This window comes from Tilletiopsis washingtonensis (assembly GCF_003144115.1).
Source record: "Tilletiopsis washingtonensis strain MCA 4186 unplaced genomic scaffold FA09scaffold_12, whole genome shotgun sequence".
Lineage (NCBI taxonomy): Eukaryota > Fungi > Basidiomycota > Exobasidiomycetes > Entylomatales > Tilletiopsis > Tilletiopsis washingtonensis.
The window spans coordinates 19,601-36,575 of NW_020312009.1; the positions used below are offsets into that span (position 1 = coordinate 19,601).

Below are 16,975 nucleotides of genomic sequence, written 5' to 3' on the forward strand. Positions count from 1 at the left end.
TGCGGGCGAGACGAACGCGCGGGAGCCAGGCTCGAAGGCCGAGCGCGAGAGTGGCGGGTGTCCATCGCGGCTGCCTCCGCGCGGCGAGAGGAGCGACGCAGCGGAAGCGCCCGCAGCATTGCCGCCGCCAAAGGAGGTCGCAGCGGGCGCCGAGGCGCCATAGTAAGCCGCGCTCGACGGCGCTCCCATGCTGCCCGCACTGCTGCTGCCGCCCTGCGACGGCGTCGAGTACATGCCGGCGGCGCTGTTGGCGCGCGCCAGGCTGCCGCTCGACGACGCCGAGGCGTTGCTCATCGTGCGCACGCGCGCGTCCTCCTCGGCATGCTCCGGCAGGCCGGCACTGCCCGTGCTGCCCTGGTGGTGGCCCTTTTGGTGGCGCCGCAGATTCGACTGCACGCTGAAGCTGCGTCCACAGCCGGGCTCGTGGCACACGAACGGCTTCTCGCCGGTGTGTCTGGAGACGGCGCGCGTCAGTCTTGCAGAGAGCGTTCACGCAGCTGCGACACTTACGAGTGATGATGGATGCGCAGACTGCTCGGGCGCGAGAAGCGCTTGCCGCACCAAGAGCATTCATACTTGGCGCCGCCTGCAGCGATCATGCCACCGCCGTGCGCAGACGCCAGCACGCCCGACGCGGAGGCGCCAGCGCTCGATGTCGGTCGGCTGGCCAGTGCAGCCAGCGAGGCGGCGGCACCGTCGGTGGAGGTGCTCTTCTGCATGGCCGCGCCATGTGCCGGCTCATCGACGTCCATCTCCTCGTCCCTGCGTCCGTATGCTGTCCCAGCCGGCAGCGGAGCGATGGGCCGCGAGGCGCCTGCGTTGAGACTCGTGCCGAGCGTCTGTGCGCGCTGCCGCGGCGGCACCACGCTCACGTCGGCCGCGGCGTCAGCCAGCGACGCAAGTCCGTCCGAGAAGCCATCGCCGATGCGTTGCTGCTCGGAGTACGTGCGTGCATGCAGCATGGGCGCGCCGCCAGCCGGGCCTGCAGTGCCGCCAAACTGCCAGAGACTGTGGTGCCGCGGCCGTGCGCTGTCGCCGCGCGGAAAGGCCTGCGGGGCGCCGTAGGGCGCACTCGTGGCGTGGGCAGCATCGATGCTGTCGAGCGTCGACGTGCGGCTGTGCCAGCCGACGCTCGAGGCGCCGCGCGGGCTGTGTAGCGCGGCCGTGGAGTCGCTGTGCGGACTTGCACTCCACGACTGCGAGTGCTGGTGGTGCCCGTAGGACGAAGGGCCGTAGCTGCCTGCATATGCGGGCGGCGCGAATGGCGGACCAGCACGCACGTGGCTGCCGCCCTCCAGCGAGCCGTTGCGCGTGCGCGCCTCGCCGTCGGACGTGAACGACGTCGTGCTCGCCGAGCTCGAGAGCGAAGGCAGCGACCCCGAGTACGCCGTGCCCGCCTCGTACATGTGCCGCGCAGAGGGCGGCAGGCGCCGGCCTGCGGCGTTCATCTGCGCGGTGGGAGTGGTCGGACTGTCGGGAGTGGAGCCTCGCCGCCGCAAAGCAGAGCCCGCCTCTGCAGCGGCAGCGGCCGCCCGGCCCACGGCGCGCGGCGTGCCATGCACTCCTCGGCGCGGCGTCGGCTCGGCGGGACCCTCGACTGCAGCAGAGGGCAGCCCTGCCGGCTCGTCGAGGGCGCCGAGCGTGTGCCGCCGCCGTCCGCTGCTGGGAGCGCCGCTGCTCGACAGGCCAGGCGACGGCGAGCCGCCTGCGCGCTCAGTCTGCGCGATGCTGCGCTTGCCGCGCGCCGTCGCGGGCGGCGGCGGCGAGGGCCGAGCGTCGTGTGCATCGGCGCCACGCACGGGCGATGGCGGCACGAGGAACATCGGGCTGGGATCGGAGAGCGAGACGGCGTGGCTGAGCGGCGACATGGGCCGCGCAGCCCCCGGCGCAGCGTGCGGCATGCCGACGCCGGCGCTGGATGCATGGCGCGTGCGGCCGGCCGAGCGCGGCGAGCCGCGCAGCGACGACGTGGGCGGTGCGGCAGCAGCCATGCTGGCTGATGCTGCGCTGCTGCCGCTGCTGCCCGTGGAGGAGTAGTGGCGCTCGCGGCGCGGACCCCATGCCAGCGGCGCCTCCATGCTGCCGCCGCCGTCGCTGGGCGCAGCACGCGGAGCAGGCGGCGCAAAGGCGAAGCTGCTGTGCAGCGGTGCGCCGGCGTAGGGCGCACGTACGGACTGCAGGTTGTCTGTGGCGGCCAAGTCAGCACCAGGGAGCATTGCGCTCGATGCAGCGCCGGCTGGACGCTGGGCGGCGCGAGGGCCTTGCGCGCTGCCCATCCGCGCGCGCCGGACGCCCTCCTCGCCAGAGGCCACGGACAGCACTCACCGCCACGCTCGAGGCCAAAGAGATGCTTGATGCTCGGCAGCGCGCCCGGCTCGGCGCCTGCCGCACCCGGCTGCTGCGGCTGCGACGGCGAGCCGGGCGCCGCGGCGGCCTGTGCTGCTGCGGCGGCGGCACGGCGCGAGGGCGACGACTGCGGAAAGGGGATGCCGCCGCCGGCAGCGTCGCGCGCATCGCTGCCGCGGGCATCGGCAGCAGCGAAGCGCGCCGTCATGGTGACGGCGGATGGGAAGGAGGTGCCGAGAGGCAGGAGCTAAGGGCGAAGAGGCGCAGCAGGTGGATGCGCGAGGCGCCGCCGCAGCAGCTGCCGTCTGGAGCGCAGCAGACGGCGCGGCGCAAATGGAGTGCGCAGAGGGGTCGTGAGGTGCGTGGGCGGCGGCAGCGTAAGTGCAAGGGACGAGACCGAGCCGGACGGCGTGAGTGCGAGGCAGGAAGAGGAGACGGCGACGAAGGGAGCAGCAGCGGATGGCTGAGGCTGCGTCTGCTGCACGGCAGCGGCTGCAGCTGCTGCGCCAGCATCTCGTCACGCCGCCCGCCTCTGCCGCTGCCGCGGCACTCCCGCGCCGGCGCGGCGCGTCTGCAACGCTGCAAGGCATCTGCCGCTCTTCTGCTGCTGTGCTGATCTGCCGCTGCGCCTCTGCTGCGCCTCCTGATCATCGCCCATCGCGGGTCCGCGCCTGCAGCTCGTGTGCCTTCAACGCGAGCACGGCGCGTCTGCGCTGTGGCGCTTGTGACGTTCTCGCTCGGCGTGGGCGTGTGCCGTGCCGGTGCTGCTCCCTCGCCTCCAGCCTCCGCCTTCCCGGTGCCTCGCGCATCAAAGCTGCGCTGCGGCGCTGCGCCAATCCAAGCAGCGCAGGGCAGGGCAGAGCGTCGCAGTGGCAGCATCTCGCCGTGCCGTCACTTGTCAAGGCGACGGCCGCCCGCGTCCCGTCGCAGCGAGGTGCAATCTGCCCCGCAGCCCAATCAAATGCGAGCACTAATGAGCGGCACAGAGTGCGGCAGGAGGTGGAGCGTGTGAACGCACGACGCGGTGCAGGCAGGCACGCAGGCAGCACCAGGCTGAGGTGCAAGCGACGGATTGCGCTGGCCCTTCTGCAGCGGCGAGCATCGGGAGGAAGTCCAGAGTGATCGGCGCGGTGCGGCGTGGTAGCCGGCCGTGCGAGTAGGGCGATCACCTCCGTGCTGAGCCCCTGCATCTTGCAGCATCTGCCATCAGGCACAGATGCCGCATCGAACACCCGGCACAGAGGCAGCGAGCCTTCGAAGGATCGGCAGACGATCGCCTCGCCCGGCGTCGGCGTGGCCTTTCGAAGCCTCGAAGGGGCGGTGCAGCGGGCATGCGCGTTCCGCGGCCTCGTCTTCGCGCGCGGCGCGCCGGATGCCAAGCAGCGCGCGCTGACAAGAGGCCTCTCATGCGTGTGCTCGCTGCGACCTCGCCGATCAGGCCTGCGCCTCGAGGCGGGCCGTCTGCGAGAGGCGCGAGAGAAGCTGCAAGCACGATTGCATGCTGCGGCCAAGCACCGCGCCGCACCGCACATGCCAGCGGCCGTCCGAGCGGCGGCGGCCTCTCCTTTGGCGCCGGCCCGGGCGGTCTCTGTTCCCACGCTCCAGATCCAGCAGAGGGCGGCCGCGGGGCAAGGTGGCATGCAGGGGCTGTGCGCGCGCGGGTGCGCTGCCGGCCGGCTGGCGCCATCCGACGGGCCGCGGCGGCGGCGAGGTGCGCCAAATAGCACGACGAGCAGCGCGAGGCCCGCTGCGGCTGACGCTGCTGCCTCCCAACCACCTCCATCCCGCACCCTCATGTCCGCTCCCTCGCCCAGCCGCGCACCAGCCGTGCGCGTGCGGCGCCGCAGCAGCGCCAGCGAGCTGCCCGCGCCGCGCACGCGCCCGGCGTCGCAGCCGCCGCAGCACGACGCCGCCGCGCGCGCCCGCGCCGACGACGTGCTGGCGCGCGAGGTCGGCGGCCGCGCCTCGCTGCAGCTGCATCTGCCCTGGCAGCACCACGAGCAAGGCACCGGCGCTGCGTCCCGCACGCGCCCACGCGGCAGCGTCGTCGAGTCGCTGGCGCGCCGCCATCGCGCCGCCGTCGAGCGCCGCGAGGAGCAGCGCCGCGTGCGCCGCCTGCGCCGCTTCGACGGCCTGGGCGCCATCGCCGAGGGCGCCACGCCCAACGAGAGTGCCGCCGCTGCTGCTGCTGCTCCGTCGGTGACTCCTGCGCCGCTTGCACCGCCCACCTCGCCGCCGCGCCGCCGCACGTCCGTCTCGACGCGCGCCAGCAGCGAGCCGCGCGGGCCCGACGAGCACTCGTGGGAGGCCGTCGAGGTGCTCGACGTCGTCGATGCGCGCGTCAGCACCGTGGGCATGCTGGGCAGCATGGCGCGTGCCATCGTGCTGCCCGCCAGCATGGCGGGCGGCGAGCCGCTCATCGACCTGCCGACGCCCGAGGAGCGCGTCGCGGCGCGCCTCGACGACGAGCTGGAGCTGGGCGAGCCGCTGAAGCGCACCGCCAGCGACCACCTTGACGCCCACGTGCGTGCGCAGCTCGACAAGCGCCAGAGGCGCAAGGCGTGGGTCAAGAAGACGGCCGCAGGCATCTGGACGTTCATGAAGACGCCGCTCGGCATCGTCGTGTCCATCTACGGCTTCCTCGTCGTGTGCGTACTGTTGCGAGCGGCGCGCTTCTCCGAGCTGACTGAGCTGGCCTCTTGCAGCTTCACGGGCGCTGCGCTCGTCATCTGCCTCTTCGGCTGGGTGCCGGGCAACAAGGATCTGCAGGTCGAGGCCTTTTCGCAGGCAATCAACGCGCTCTTCACCATCACCGGCGTCGGCCTCATCCCGTGGCGCGTGCGCGACACGTACCGCATCAGCCGCATCTGCCACTACCGCAACACGACGGCGCGGCTGCGGCGCGAGCGCGGCCTGCCGCCGCTGCGCGACTTCAATGACTTCAGCGCCGAGCGCGAGAAGCAGGCTGCAGCCGCCGTGCGCGAGCGCAAGCGTGCCAGCGAAGGCAGTGCGCCGTCGCACGGTGCTGAGAGCGACGAGGAAGATGCAGAGATCCAGCTGCCGGAGATTGAGATGGATGCAGAACACGTCCTGCGCCCCGACCAGGCACATCGCCTCACCGTGCTGCAGGACAAATTCGCAGAGAGTGCCACGTGGTATCGCTACGTCGAGACGAGCACACATCGCGCGTGAGTGCGCCAGCGAGGCTCGAGGCCGAGCAGCCGCGGCTGACTCTGCAGGACGCCAGCTTTCCCATCGGCTGGGCCGTCAGCATCACGGCGCTCAACGTCGGCAACTCGGTGTTCCAGTGCGTCTGCTGCGGCGTCATCGTCGAGCTGCTGCTGACCAGGCTTCACCACTACAGGTGCTGTCTCTGCGCTGCAATGTGGGGCTAGTGCGTCGCTGCATCCGTTGCTCGCTCAGTCTCTTCGCTGACCCGCTGCGCAGTGCTGGGCCCACAAAGTACAAGAGCCGGCCCGCATGGATGACGGCGCTCGGCATCGGTGCGTTGCGCATCTGCTTCACCCCCGAGAAAGCGACTGACGAGCATCATGCAGTCCTCTCCTTCTCGTGCGGCATCGGCGCAGCCGTGTGCATCGCGCTCGGCACCAAGCGCACCAAGAAGACGGCCGAGGTCGAGGCACGCCTGGAGCGCGCGTTCGAGCTCGAGGCACAAGAGCTGAGCGGCCAGCACGAGGCAGTCACGCCGAGCACCGAGGCTCCTCCCGCCATGTCGGCTGCGCCGGTCGATGCTGCGCCGCACACATCGGCTCCTGCTCCGGCGCTGGCGTCTGAGCAGCCTGGCGTCAGTGCGGCGCCAGAGACACGCCCATGACCTGCTCGCGCCTCGTCGCCATCTCGCCGTTGATCCCTAGAGCTCTCATCGTGTCACGTCTCTTATCACCCGGACCTGTACTTGGCTACGCGCCTTGGCTGTGCATCTATCCGTTACCTGCGAGCTTGCGAGCTTGCGATTGAGGACCGCACCAGTAGTGTGAAGCTCATAGAGCGAGGCGAGCAAGCGAGCTGCGCTGCCTGCACTGACACTGCGCTCGATGCCTGGCAGAGACGCCCGCACCTCAGTCGCAGCTCACCTGAGCCAGCACCTCACACAACGCTCGCACCGGATCCCAGCCATCGCATTAAGAGCCATCGCCGCGCCGCTGCCCGCACGACGGCATCCTGCACGCGTCCGCTTCAGGCGCGCCAGAGGAGGAAGGCGATCTGCCCGAGGTCTGCGGGAGGCGGCGTCAGCTGATTGAACACGAGCGCGGGAAGGCAGAGCTGCGGCTTACAGAAATAGATGAAGTGCTTCGTCTCTGAGGAAGGGCTGGTCAGCGGCTGGCCGATGCATTGAAAGGAAGAGGGGAGTCGGCCGACTGGTGAGGAAGCGGCAAGGGGGACGCAGCAGTGCTGCGCTGCTGTGCCACCTTCCGTGCCACGTTCGATGTGGCATCGTCGCACCACGCTCGCTGTGGCATTGTCGCACCACGCTCGCTGTTGCATCACCGCACCACACTGCCGCACCCCACCGGTTGCTCCGCCGCACCACTCACCGTGTGTCACGTAGCTGCCGTAGTTGCGGCCGACGACGGCGTGCCACGTGGCGCCGAACTGCTGGTCCATGGCGCGCTTGACGTGCGCAGCCATGTCCTTCTCGACGCTGAACTGGCGCAGCGAGTCGAGGGCAATGCCGATGGCCGCGTCCTGCATCGGCTGCTCCATGTCGGCGTTCTTGATCACCGCCTTGGGAATGGCGTCGGTGGCGCCGAGGAGACCGCCGCTGGAGGGCGCCTGTGCGCTGGGAGCTGCGTCGGAGGAAGACATGGTGCGTGGTGTGGTGGGCGAGAAGATGCGGCTCGCGAGTGCGAGAAGCCGTGCGCCGCGCGTGGAAGCCAGGAACGAGCAGGAGCTGCGCCGACTCTGCGGCTGCTGCGCCTTCGAGAAGGCGAGGAGGCAGGCGCTGCTGGCACGCGCGATGCAGATGGACAGGCAAGGGCACAAGTGGCTCTCTGCCGTCTAAGCTAGCCGAGCGTGCTCGACGACGCGCTCACGAGCGTGCGTGCGACAAGAGGGACAGATGTGTGCGCGCGGCGGCGGCTGCGGCACAAGGCGGGCGTTCAGGGGTCGTGCCGGCTGAGGAAGCGCGCGGCGGGATCGTGAGCAGGCGCGAGGGCGTGCTCTGGCGCGCGGCGGAGCGAGCGTGGGTGTGTGTGTGAGAAGGAGGAGCGGTGCTGCTGGCAGATGGACGATGGTGGGGCTGGGGGGACAAGGGCGAGGGCGTCCGGGCTACACGTCGCCGGCGCCGTTGGAGCGTGAACGGCGCCCGTGCGGGTCGCGTCACGTGCGGTGCGGCCGCGCTTCTCTTTCTGCGGCCGCGGCGCTTTGCATGCAGCGCCGGCCTGTTCTGCGGCGCGCACTAGACTCTTGCTTCCCAACCACCACCCGCCCGCCGCAATGCAAGCATTCCCTCCGTAAGCAAGCCGCCTGTCTGACTCCCTCTCTCTTCCTCCCACCACCTGGATCCATCTGCCCGTGGCGGCTTCTCTACGCCGCGGCGGTTCCTGAAGCGATCCCAGAGCGACCCTTGAAGCGGTCTGCGAGCCCGCTCTGCCTTACATCGGAGCGCGGCGAGCGGACGGCGAACGTGTGCGACGCCGAGTCCGATGCGCTCCACTGGCAGAGGATGGAGCGGCGCGGCGTGACATCTGTACCTGTTCAGCACTGCAATGCAACGAGTCGAAGCCACACCATTCACGCATGAAGCTGGCGGTCTGATGATGGCATTTGGGTCATGAGAAGGGATGCAGTTCGTGTGATGTACGGAGCCATGGGATGCAGTGATGAGGTGACGGAGGACAGAGGCAAGGGCGCAAACACTAGTTGGTCTCCTGGAGCAGCCACTCGAGGCCCTGGAAGGCGCGGCGCGACATCTCCTCGGGGACGCCGGCGTCCTCGTTGCTCAGCTCGTCGGCGAACACCTCGATGCTCCATGCACCCGTGAAGCCGGCCTTGCGCACGGCGCGGACGAAGTCGGGCAGCGGCATGAAGGCGCCGCGGCTCTTCTCGCCGGGAAAGAGGCGGTGCGAGCGGCTCCAGCGCAGGCGCGCCGGGCGTGGGTCGGCCTCCGAGGCGGGAGCCAGCGGCGCCGGCGGCGGCCGGGCGTCGCCGAGCTGCAGCAGGAAGATGCGCTCGGCCGGCAGCTTGCTGATGGCGTCGAGCGAGGCGGCCAGTGCGCCGTTCTCGAGCGCGTTGGGCGACGCCACGCAGCCGGCCACACACGGGTCGGCGTACTCGCGCGCGAGCGTGTTGAAGCTGTCGAGCACGAGGCCGAGGTTCTCGCGGTCGGCGAGGCGCACGCGCTCGTAGGCCTGCGTCCAGGTGTCGACGTGGGCGCCCCACGCCAGCGCCTCGTAGCCGATGCGGATCACCTCGCCCCCGCACTCCTCGGCGAAGCGGCGCGCGTCGTCGGCGTACGTGGCCAGCTGGCGCGCCGTGAACTCGGCGTCGCCGCTGGTGCGCGGCGCGCCCTCGTTGTTGGAGCACGCCAGCAGCAGGCTGGTGCCGAGCGCACGCATGATGGGGAAGCGCGAGTTGACACGGGCACGCGCAGCGGCAAAGTCGGCGTCCGAGACCCAGCCCTCGATGTCGCGCAGCGGCTGCAGGTTCAGCACGCTGAGGCCGAGCGAGGCGCACAGGCTGCCGATGTACGCCGCGGCCGCCTGCTCGCGCGCCAGCTCGGCGGCGCTGCAGGGCCCGTAGGCGTTGTACACGAGCGCCGGCTCGAGCGTGCTCGACGACGACGCCGAGGCGCTGGCGGCGGCCCCGGCGAGCAGCTTGGCGCGCGCCAGCGGCGAGTCGGGCGGCGACGGCGCGGCGGCGTCGAGGTGCGAGGCAAACTCGGCGCTGTTGGCGAACACGCTGAGGTCGTCGGAGAAGATCTCGACGGCGTCGAAGCCGGCGGCGGCAATGGCGCGCAGCTTGGCCGGCAGCGCGTGGCCGGCGACGTTGGCGCCGACGCTGTGCGAGAAGATGGAGAAGGCCGGGCGAGTCATTGTGCTTGCAGAGGAGACGATGGCGGTGCGGTTGGGAAAAAGTGGGCTGGCGCGGCTGGCAGGGTGCAGTGGCGGCCGCTCTATATACCTGCCGGCGCAGAGAAGTGGGGCCGCAGGGGCGGCGCGGGGCGTGGAGAAAGGATGTGCCGGCGTTCCCGCGCCAAGCGCTCCGAGGCGGGGCGCGCGTCGGAGCGCTGACGTAAGCAGACGCGACCCTTGCTCATCCTGCCGCGACCCCGCCGACCCTTGACACGGGCGCAGCAGCCGCCAGAGGGTGCCACGCCGGCCGCTGCTGCGTGCTGCGCTCGGGCGCAGCGCCTCAGAGGTGCACGAGGGTCCGGGAGATGCAGCGATGAGATTAGGGTCAGATGTACGCGTGTGAGAGAGACGATGCATGGGTGTGTACGGGAGGGGGCACGATGTGATGAGGGGAGAAAGAGACGAATAGATGGTAGCAAGCAAGAGTGTAGCGGAACGGCATGCTCAGGCCGTGGCGGCGGCCTCGTCGTCGCGCAGCAGGCCGGCGAGCACGGCGGCGTAGGTGAAGACGTACTGGCGCGTCGTCTGCACCGAGCTCATGCGCTGCTCGCGCGTCACCTCGACGGCGGCGCGGATGTAGTCGAGCGCGTCAGAGGCAGGCGCCGGTGCCGGCGTGCCCGACGGCGAGAGCGGCAGGCCAGCGGCGCTCGGCTGCGCAGCGGCGGGCGTGGAGGGCGACGGCGAGGCAGGCGTGAGACGCAGTGCGCGCGGGCGCACGGCGACCGTGGGCGTTGCGCTCGACGACGACGCCGGCAGGCCGGGGCTGTCGCGTGCGATGTGGAGCGAGCCCATGGCGCGGCTCGGCGTCTCGGCGCCGCTGCTGCCGCTGCCGTCGCCGGAGCCGCGCCCAGGCGTGCGTGCGGAGCGCGGCGTAAACGCCGGCGAGGCACGGCGCTCGGCCCACTCGGACGGCGTGCCCGGCGGGTCGACATCCAGCTCCGAGCGCGAGCGGCGCATCGGCGGCGGGCTCGACATGTCGCGAATCGAGCCGCTGGCGTTGGAGGATGCGCCGAAGGAAGAGCCCGTGCCGCCGTTCTCGCCCAGCGAGGGCGAGTCGAGATCCATGGCCGACGGCGAGAGCTCGCGCTTGAGGTTGCGGCGCGGCGAGCGCAGGCCCGTTGGGGCTGGCGAATCGGGCACATCGCTCATGCGCACATCCTCCGTCGTCGTGGAGCGCCCGCGCGGCGCATCGCCCGCAGCGAGCGCCCGCGCAGCGCACGCATTGTCCCACGTGTGCGGCACGGGCTCGCCCAGCGCCGACACACGCTGCCGGCGCAGCACGTCGAGCACAGCATCGATGACGACGTACGTGCCCGTGCGGCCCACGCCCGCCGAGCAGTGCACGAGCATCGGGCCGACGGCATCGTCGGCGCTGGCGTCGGGCGAGCGGCGCGCGGCGTCGAGCTGTGCCGCGGCGGCCAGGTCCATGTACGCAAGCAGGCTGCGCGGGCTGTCGGGGATGTGGTAGTCGGGCCAGGCAATGTACTGCAGCTGCACCACGCGGCGCGTCTGGCGTCCACCGCCGGCCGTGCTGGTGAGCTCGAGCTCGCGGCGCACCATGCTCGCCGTCTCCTTGGGCGAGGCCGTGGCGCCGTCGCCGCTGTCCATCGAGGAGAAGAAGTTGCCGCCGGCCTGCTGCTCCTCTGCATCGGCCTTGCGCGCCCCGCGCTGTGCTGCCGCATCGCAGTGCATCGGCCGGCCCTCGCCATCGAGCGTCTCCTCGCTGACCAGGCGCAGGCTGAGGTGCTTGCCGTATGTTGCGTCGCCCCAGTACATGTGGCTCTGCACCCGGCCCGCCTCGTGTTCGCGCGTCAGCATCGCCACGACGGCGACGTTCTGCTCCCACACGGTCGTCCAGAAGGCCTCGAATGTCGACGGCAGTGGCGCCTGCGTGGCAATGTAGCGCCGCTTCGAGCCGTGCACGCGCGCGGGCTCGACGAATGAGGCGTTGAGGTAGTCGGTCGTGCCTGCCGCCGGCGCGCCGATGCGCACACGGCTGTGCTCGTACGTCCAGATGTTGTTGTAGCGATTCTCGGCGCCGCGCTCGAGCGCCGCGGCGATGCTGAACGGAAACGGGCCGTCCTCGCCGCCACGCACAGCGCTGTGCTCCGACGCGAGCTGCGGTGCAGACGGCGAGCCGGCGCCACCGGCCTGGTTCACCGACGGCGCGCTGCGAGGATCAATGCTGGATTCGGCGGCATGCTGGCGCATCGTGTGCATCAGGCGGTCCTGCTCTGCGCGCTCAATGTCGAAGAAGCTCTGCGCCAGCTCCTTGGCGCGTGCCTGCGGCTCCATCGCGGCGAGGCGCGCCAGGAACGCCGGCAGCATCGAGCGCTGATGACCGTTCATCTCTGGCACGTCGAGCGGCACGACCTCCGTCACGCCGTGCGCCAGCTCGCGGTTCTGACGGATGTTGTCGAAGAAGGGGTTGGCGCACTGAGAAACGGTGAGCTGAAAATTAGCTGGGCATGCACCGTCTCGACTCACAGCTTGCGCCGACGGAGGCGGTCCGTTGCTGCCCTGCGACTGCGCCGACGAGTCGCGCGCGTTGCTGTCCCGCGACGACGCTTTGCCACCGGCGGTCCACGCGCTCGCCAGGCTGTGAGCAGTGAACGCCTCGGCCGGCAGGCCACGCGGCTGCACGAGCGAGCCTTTGCGTGCCCCAGGGCCGGCGCTCAGAGGGCCGACATCGCCGTCTGGCGCAGACGACGGCAGCCGCATGGGGCCCGGCGCAGACGCACGACGGCTGCCCTTGGAGTCGGAGCGCTGCAGTGCCGCCACTGCGGGACTCGCGGCAGCGCCCGGTGCCGCCGAGGTGGGCTGCGCCGAGGACAGCGGCGAGCGATCGATGAGACGTGCAGCCGCCACGCCTGCACCGCCGGCAGTGTCTGCCGTCTTTGCGAAGCCGTTGAAGCCGCCGACAAGCCAGCAGAGCTCGCCGGCGAAGCCAGCGGCATCAAACTTGCGCAGCAGGCCGAGCAGGCACGCGCCGCCGCCGCCGACGTTCGGACGGCCGGCATCGCCCACGCCGCGCGTGTCCGTGTCGAGCACGACGATGCGGCGCAGCGGCGGCGACGAGCCTCGACGCTCGCGCCTGTCCGTGCCGTTGCGATCGCCATTTGCGCCATCTTGCGTGTTCTCCTTCTCGCTGCCCACGGGCGGGTCGCCGCGCGCGTTGCGGCGCCAGCGCGAGAAGCGCCGGATGTCTGCGGCCGAGCCGAGCATCTCCTCCTCGATGCGCTCGACGGTCATGCCGGCGCGGCGCAGCAGCGTGCTCGGCGCGCATACGTTGATGCTCTGGGCGATGCGGGCGGCGCCAAAGGACGTCGAGGGCCGAATGTCGAGCACGAGCGTCGCGTCGCGCTCCACCTCTGGATCGCCTGCTGCGCTGCCACTCGATCCCGTGGTGCCGCTGTCGCCACGGCTTGCTGCCGAGGCCGCTGCGGCGTGAGCGCCTGGCGAGGAGCTGCGCGATGCACGGCGCAGACGAGGTGCTGAGCCAATGTCGCCCTCTGAGCCATTGCGGCGGCCATTGCCGCCCAGCAGGCGGGCCAGCGCTTGGCAGTCGAGCGGAGTGTAGCGAGAGATGTCGGACGGTGCCGAGGCCGAGGCGGATGCCGATGTGCTGGCGCTCGGCAGCGACACGGAGCCGCGGGCACTGGCACCGCTGAAGCTGCGGCCGCCGGATATGCTGAGCGAAGGAGCAGCGCCGCCGCCGCCGAGCGAGGGAAAGCGCAGCGTCGGCGTGGCTCCACCATCGTGCTGCGGCGTGGCCGGCATGAGTGGCGTGACACCGCCGGGCGTCTGCGGCATGCCCTTGGGCAGCAACGAGGCCCACGGATGCGGAGCGTCGAGGCCGTCGCCACCGGCAGCGCCGAGATGCGCGCCGGGCGTCTCGGCTGGTCCGCCACGCGCGGGCGTGGCAAAGTAGTCTGGCTCGCCTGAAGAGGCGGCAGTCGAGGACGCCGAGGCGGCGGAGAAGAAGCTGCCGCCGTCTGCGCCCGCTGCCGTGCCCTGCATGCTCGGCGCCGGCGCCGCACCGCCGCCCGGCGAGGCGAAGAAGCCGCTGCTGCTGCTCGCCGCCGGCGGCGCCAGTGCGCTGCCCGAGCTCGGACCGGCACCTGAGCTGCGCGGGCCGGGAGTGCCGCTGCCGCTGGCGCCCAGCTGGCCCACGAGACTCGGCTTGCCTGCACGCATCACGCCGCCACCGCCCGACATGCTGGGGGACTGGCGCGCGAACGGGCCGCTCAAGTTGGGCAGTGTGGAGGGAGAGAAGAGGGCAGTGGCGTCGGGCGCAGCGGCGCGGGGGGCCATGGGGTGTGCTGGCGCACGCGAGAGGGAGCGACGAGGATGGACGCTGGTGGACGAGGAGCTGAGGCTGCTGGGTGCTCGAGGCGCCACGTGGGATGGGGAGACGTGGCGGGTCGCGTGGGCCGGTGCGCAGGCGAGAGGCGGCGCAGAGGAGCGGGCGGACACGGAGGCGATGCGAGGTGCGGTGGTGTGCAGAGGCGAGACCGAGGCAGTGAGAGTGTGAGTGTGTGCAGCGCGATGCTGGCGGTGGTGAGGTGTGCAGAAGGAGGAGCAGTCGCAGTGCAGTGACGACGACGACGACGAGGCGCCTTCGAGACGAGACGGAGAGACGCCGCTGGCTGGCCCGCGGCGCAAAGGCAGCGGCAGCGCGTCACAGCATGCACGCTGGCGCGCCGCCGTCGACTGCTCGCGTGCCCGCCCCCGCGGCACCGGCGCGCGGCGGCGTCGTCAGCGCGCAGCTCGGCGTCCGGCCGTTGCTGCTTGGGCATCTCGCCACTCTTCTGCCCGACATGCGTGCTCGGCCGCCTCCATCCCCTCGCAGCCGCGCTGCAAATAGCCCCTCCTCATTCATGCGCTGCGGCGACGACAGCCAGCAGCATGCAGGCAGCACGCAACCGTGCAAGCGCGGGGAGCGACATGGCAGACGCAGGACGGAGCATGCAACCCAGCGAGGGTCTGCGATGAGGGGCATCTCCGCGTCGAGTGCTGCCCTGCGCCCTGCCCCTCGCCCCTCAGACCCCTCCATCCTATTGCCACCCCTCTCGACTGCACCCTGACCGTCTCATGACGCAGCGCTCTCCGCGCTTGCTGCTGCGGCTGCACCTGCAACGACACGCGCGCCCGCAGCCGGGTCAACGACGGCCGGTCGTGTGCGGTGCACAGACGTCCCCGCAGACGTGGAGAGGTGGAGGCCCAAATCTGGCAGCGATGACGCATGTGACCAGAGTGCCGTCTCGCTCAGAGGGCTGAGGGGCAAGGCGGTGCTGCTGGCTGCACCGACAGGGTGCGAGTAGGCTGGCGGCTGCGTGCTGCTGGACGGGCATGCAAGCACTGCTGCTCAGCACACAGCAGCATGCCGCGGCAGTCTTCTCTCGAGGTGCAGAGAGGGTCCAGAGGGCTCTCAGGGCCGCGCGTAGGAGGCGTGAAGTGGTCTAAACTTGGCCTCGGCGATCAGCTCGAGGCTCTCCTGAGCCGGGGAACCACGATCAGGCACAAGCAACGGACCCCTTCTTCTGTGCCCGGAGCTCGATACGAAGGGGAGCTCCGAGGGGAAAGGGAGCAGGCCGAGGCGGTGGACGCGTGGGAAACGACACGTGACGCGCGGGCAGACGCGGGCCGCGGCGGTCGGCGCCTTGGCTGCTGCTGCCGCCTTCGCACGCAGCTCCACTTCGATCTTCTCGACCATCCCTCGCCTCCCTCTCGTCTCGTCTCAGCATGGGCGCCGCCTCCTCCTCGCCCGCGCAGGACAGCCAGAGCGTGAGTCAGGCCGGCGCTGCCGCGGCCCGGCCGCCCGCTGACTCTCCTGCAGCGCGCCTCTGCCGCGCAGGCCAAGCTGTCCGACAAGGTTGCGTCGGCCATGCCCTCCTCCTCCTCTGCGCCCTCGGCCGCCTCGTCGGCCGCGCCGAGTGCGGAGCGGCAGAGCGCGCTGGACGCGTCGGTGCGCGACAAGATCGCCGCCGAGCTGCGCACGCTCAAGAAGAACGAGAAGGACGTCGAGGCCGAGATGCGCGCGGCGCTCGAGCGCCAGGAGGCGCCCGAGAAGCAGGCGCAGGGCAAGAGTGCAGAGGCGCTGCGGCAGCAGCTGAGCGACGTGCGGGAGAAGATCGAGCGCCACAAGAGCCGGCGCGCCGGCGTCGAGGGCGAGAAGGAGGTGCAGGAGGCGCGCCAGCGGGTGCTGGAGTGCCTCAAGTGAGCGCCGGCCATGCGAGGCACTTGCCGTGCGAGGTGTGCTGACGCCGCATGCCCAGGAACCACCCGAACACGACGCTGGAGTGCGCAGAGGAGACGCAGGCGTTCAAGCGCGCCGTTGCGCGTGCCGAAAAGGTGCGTCGTGCCGGGTGCGGCGTTCAGGCGATGGCATTGCGAGGCCGGTGATGTCGATGCGGCGGCGGAGCGTGCATCTGCGGCTCGCACACATGACGACGCTCTGTCTGAAGGGGCGCTATGGATAGCAAGCAGGTCGCAGCACCTCTCGCGCCGCTATGCTGCGAGGCGGCCCTCCTTGGCGTGCATGGGCACTCGCAGAAGCACAGCTTGCGCTGTGTGGTCCGTCCAATGCTCCGAGCATCGACAGCACCGCAGATTGCGCCGCCGTGCTGGTCATTTCCTATTCGTCCTTCATATGCTGACGCCCGCATTGCCTGCAGGGCTTCATCGCCTCGCTCTCCTCGTCCGCTGCCCAGCAGGAGTCTGCCTCAGGGCGCGCGTGAGCGGGCGCACACACCTGCCGCAAGCAAAGGGAGGGATGCGATGGGAGGTTCAGGGGTGCAGGAATGACATGCTAGATGCTCTCCGACGAGCGAGATCTCGATCTCTGCCATCAAGACCGACAGAGGCGTGAGGACACTGAGCTGTGCCGCGCGAGGGCAGGCGAGGGAGGTGCATGAGACCGTAGATCGCGATCTGAGGTCGGCAACCCTGTGGCATGTGCTGTGCTTCGAGCTGGGGGTGCTTGCTCTGCATGATTCGCATCGCCAGCAGCCTCGCAGCATCGATCACAGAGCAGGCAATGGCGGTGGCATCTGTCCTCAAGGAGCGGCCAGCGTTGGACCTCAGCCAAGCATCCGTGCTGCGTCGTCACCCGCCGAATGAGGTTGTAGCGAGGCAGAACGAGCCTCATGCGAGCATGAGTTCTATGGCTGCATATTGGCTGTAATTGCTTGTGCTGTGCTCGCCCGCAGAACGAGGCAGGGGTCAGGGGGAAGAAGCGCTGCAGCCTGGGGAGCTCGTCTGCACGACGCGTCGAGGCGGGCCAGGCCGCGCTCCCACGCGCCTCCAGCGCGAGTCTTAGTGGGCACGGGGCAGCGGTGCGCATCTCCCGCCGCCGCCGCCTCGCGCCGTTCGCGCCGCTTCGTCTTCCGCTCCATCACTCCCGCTCCAGCACACAGCCACTCTTACCCACCGCGTCGCTGCGCTCCTCTCATCTCATCCTGCGCCTGCTGCGCGACTGCTCGCCCCCCCCCCCCCCCCCCGCCGGCATGTCGCACTTCGTCTCGCACAAGGGC

General features: G+C 70.7%; 6 protein-coding genes across 6 annotated transcripts; 2 read left to right on the forward strand and 4 right to left on the reverse strand.

Annotated features, from left to right (window-relative positions):
- Positions 1–366: 366 nt before the first annotated feature.
- On the reverse strand, positions 367–599 carry FA09DRAFT_298322 (hypothetical protein; the record flags this gene model as incomplete). The annotated part of the gene is made up of 2 exons (XM_025740242.1): positions 367–454; positions 511–599. Coding segments are annotated over 2 exons (177 nt in total), but the record flags the coding sequence as incomplete, so codon positions are not given.
- Positions 600–4,140: 3,541 nt separating this feature from the next.
- FA09DRAFT_339018 (hypothetical protein) lies at positions 4,141–6,181 on the forward strand (the record flags this gene model as incomplete). The annotated part of the gene is made up of 6 exons (XM_025744167.1): positions 4,141–4,994; positions 5,052–5,534; positions 5,594–5,653; positions 5,711–5,740; positions 5,794–5,849; positions 5,904–6,181. The coding sequence occupies 6 exons, from the start codon at positions 4,141–4,143 to the stop codon at positions 6,179–6,181; spliced, it is 1,761 nt and encodes a 586-aa protein (XP_025597794.1).
- A 362-nt stretch (positions 6,182–6,543) lies between these two features.
- FA09DRAFT_298009 (hypothetical protein) lies at positions 6,544–7,173 on the reverse strand (the record flags this gene model as incomplete). Its single annotated transcript, XM_025740228.1, has 3 exons — positions 6,544–6,581; positions 6,642–6,665; positions 6,903–7,173. The coding sequence occupies 3 exons, from the start codon at positions 7,171–7,173 to the stop codon at positions 6,544–6,546; spliced, it is 333 nt and encodes a 110-aa protein (XP_025597795.1).
- A 945-nt stretch (positions 7,174–8,118) lies between these two features.
- FA09DRAFT_330214 (xylose isomerase-like protein) lies at positions 8,119–9,483 on the reverse strand. Its single transcript, XM_025742514.1, has one exon. It carries the CDS (start codon positions 9,399–9,401, stop codon positions 8,226–8,228), a length of 1,176 nt encoding a protein of 391 aa, XP_025597796.1. The 5' UTR covers positions 9,402–9,483; the 3' UTR covers positions 8,119–8,225.
- Positions 9,484–9,737: 254 nt separating this feature from the next.
- On the reverse strand, positions 9,738–14,041 carry FA09DRAFT_360851 (hypothetical protein). Its single transcript, XM_025745280.1, has 2 exons — positions 11,928–14,041; positions 9,738–11,876 (listed from the first exon to the last, which is right to left on the reverse strand). The coding sequence occupies exons 1-2, from the start codon at positions 13,752–13,754 to the stop codon at positions 9,885–9,887; spliced, it is 3,819 nt and encodes a 1,272-aa protein (XP_025597797.1). The 5' UTR covers positions 13,755–14,041; the 3' UTR covers positions 9,738–9,884.
- Positions 14,042–15,163: 1,122 nt separating this feature from the next.
- FA09DRAFT_330216 (hypothetical protein) lies at positions 15,164–16,181 on the forward strand (the record flags this gene model as incomplete). The annotated part of the gene is made up of 4 exons (XM_025742515.1): positions 15,164–15,227; positions 15,280–15,659; positions 15,719–15,794; positions 16,118–16,181. Exons 1-4 carry the CDS (start codon positions 15,186–15,188, stop codon positions 16,178–16,180), a joined length of 561 nt encoding a protein of 186 aa, XP_025597798.1. The 5' UTR covers positions 15,164–15,185.
- Positions 16,182–16,975: the final 794 nt, after the last annotated feature.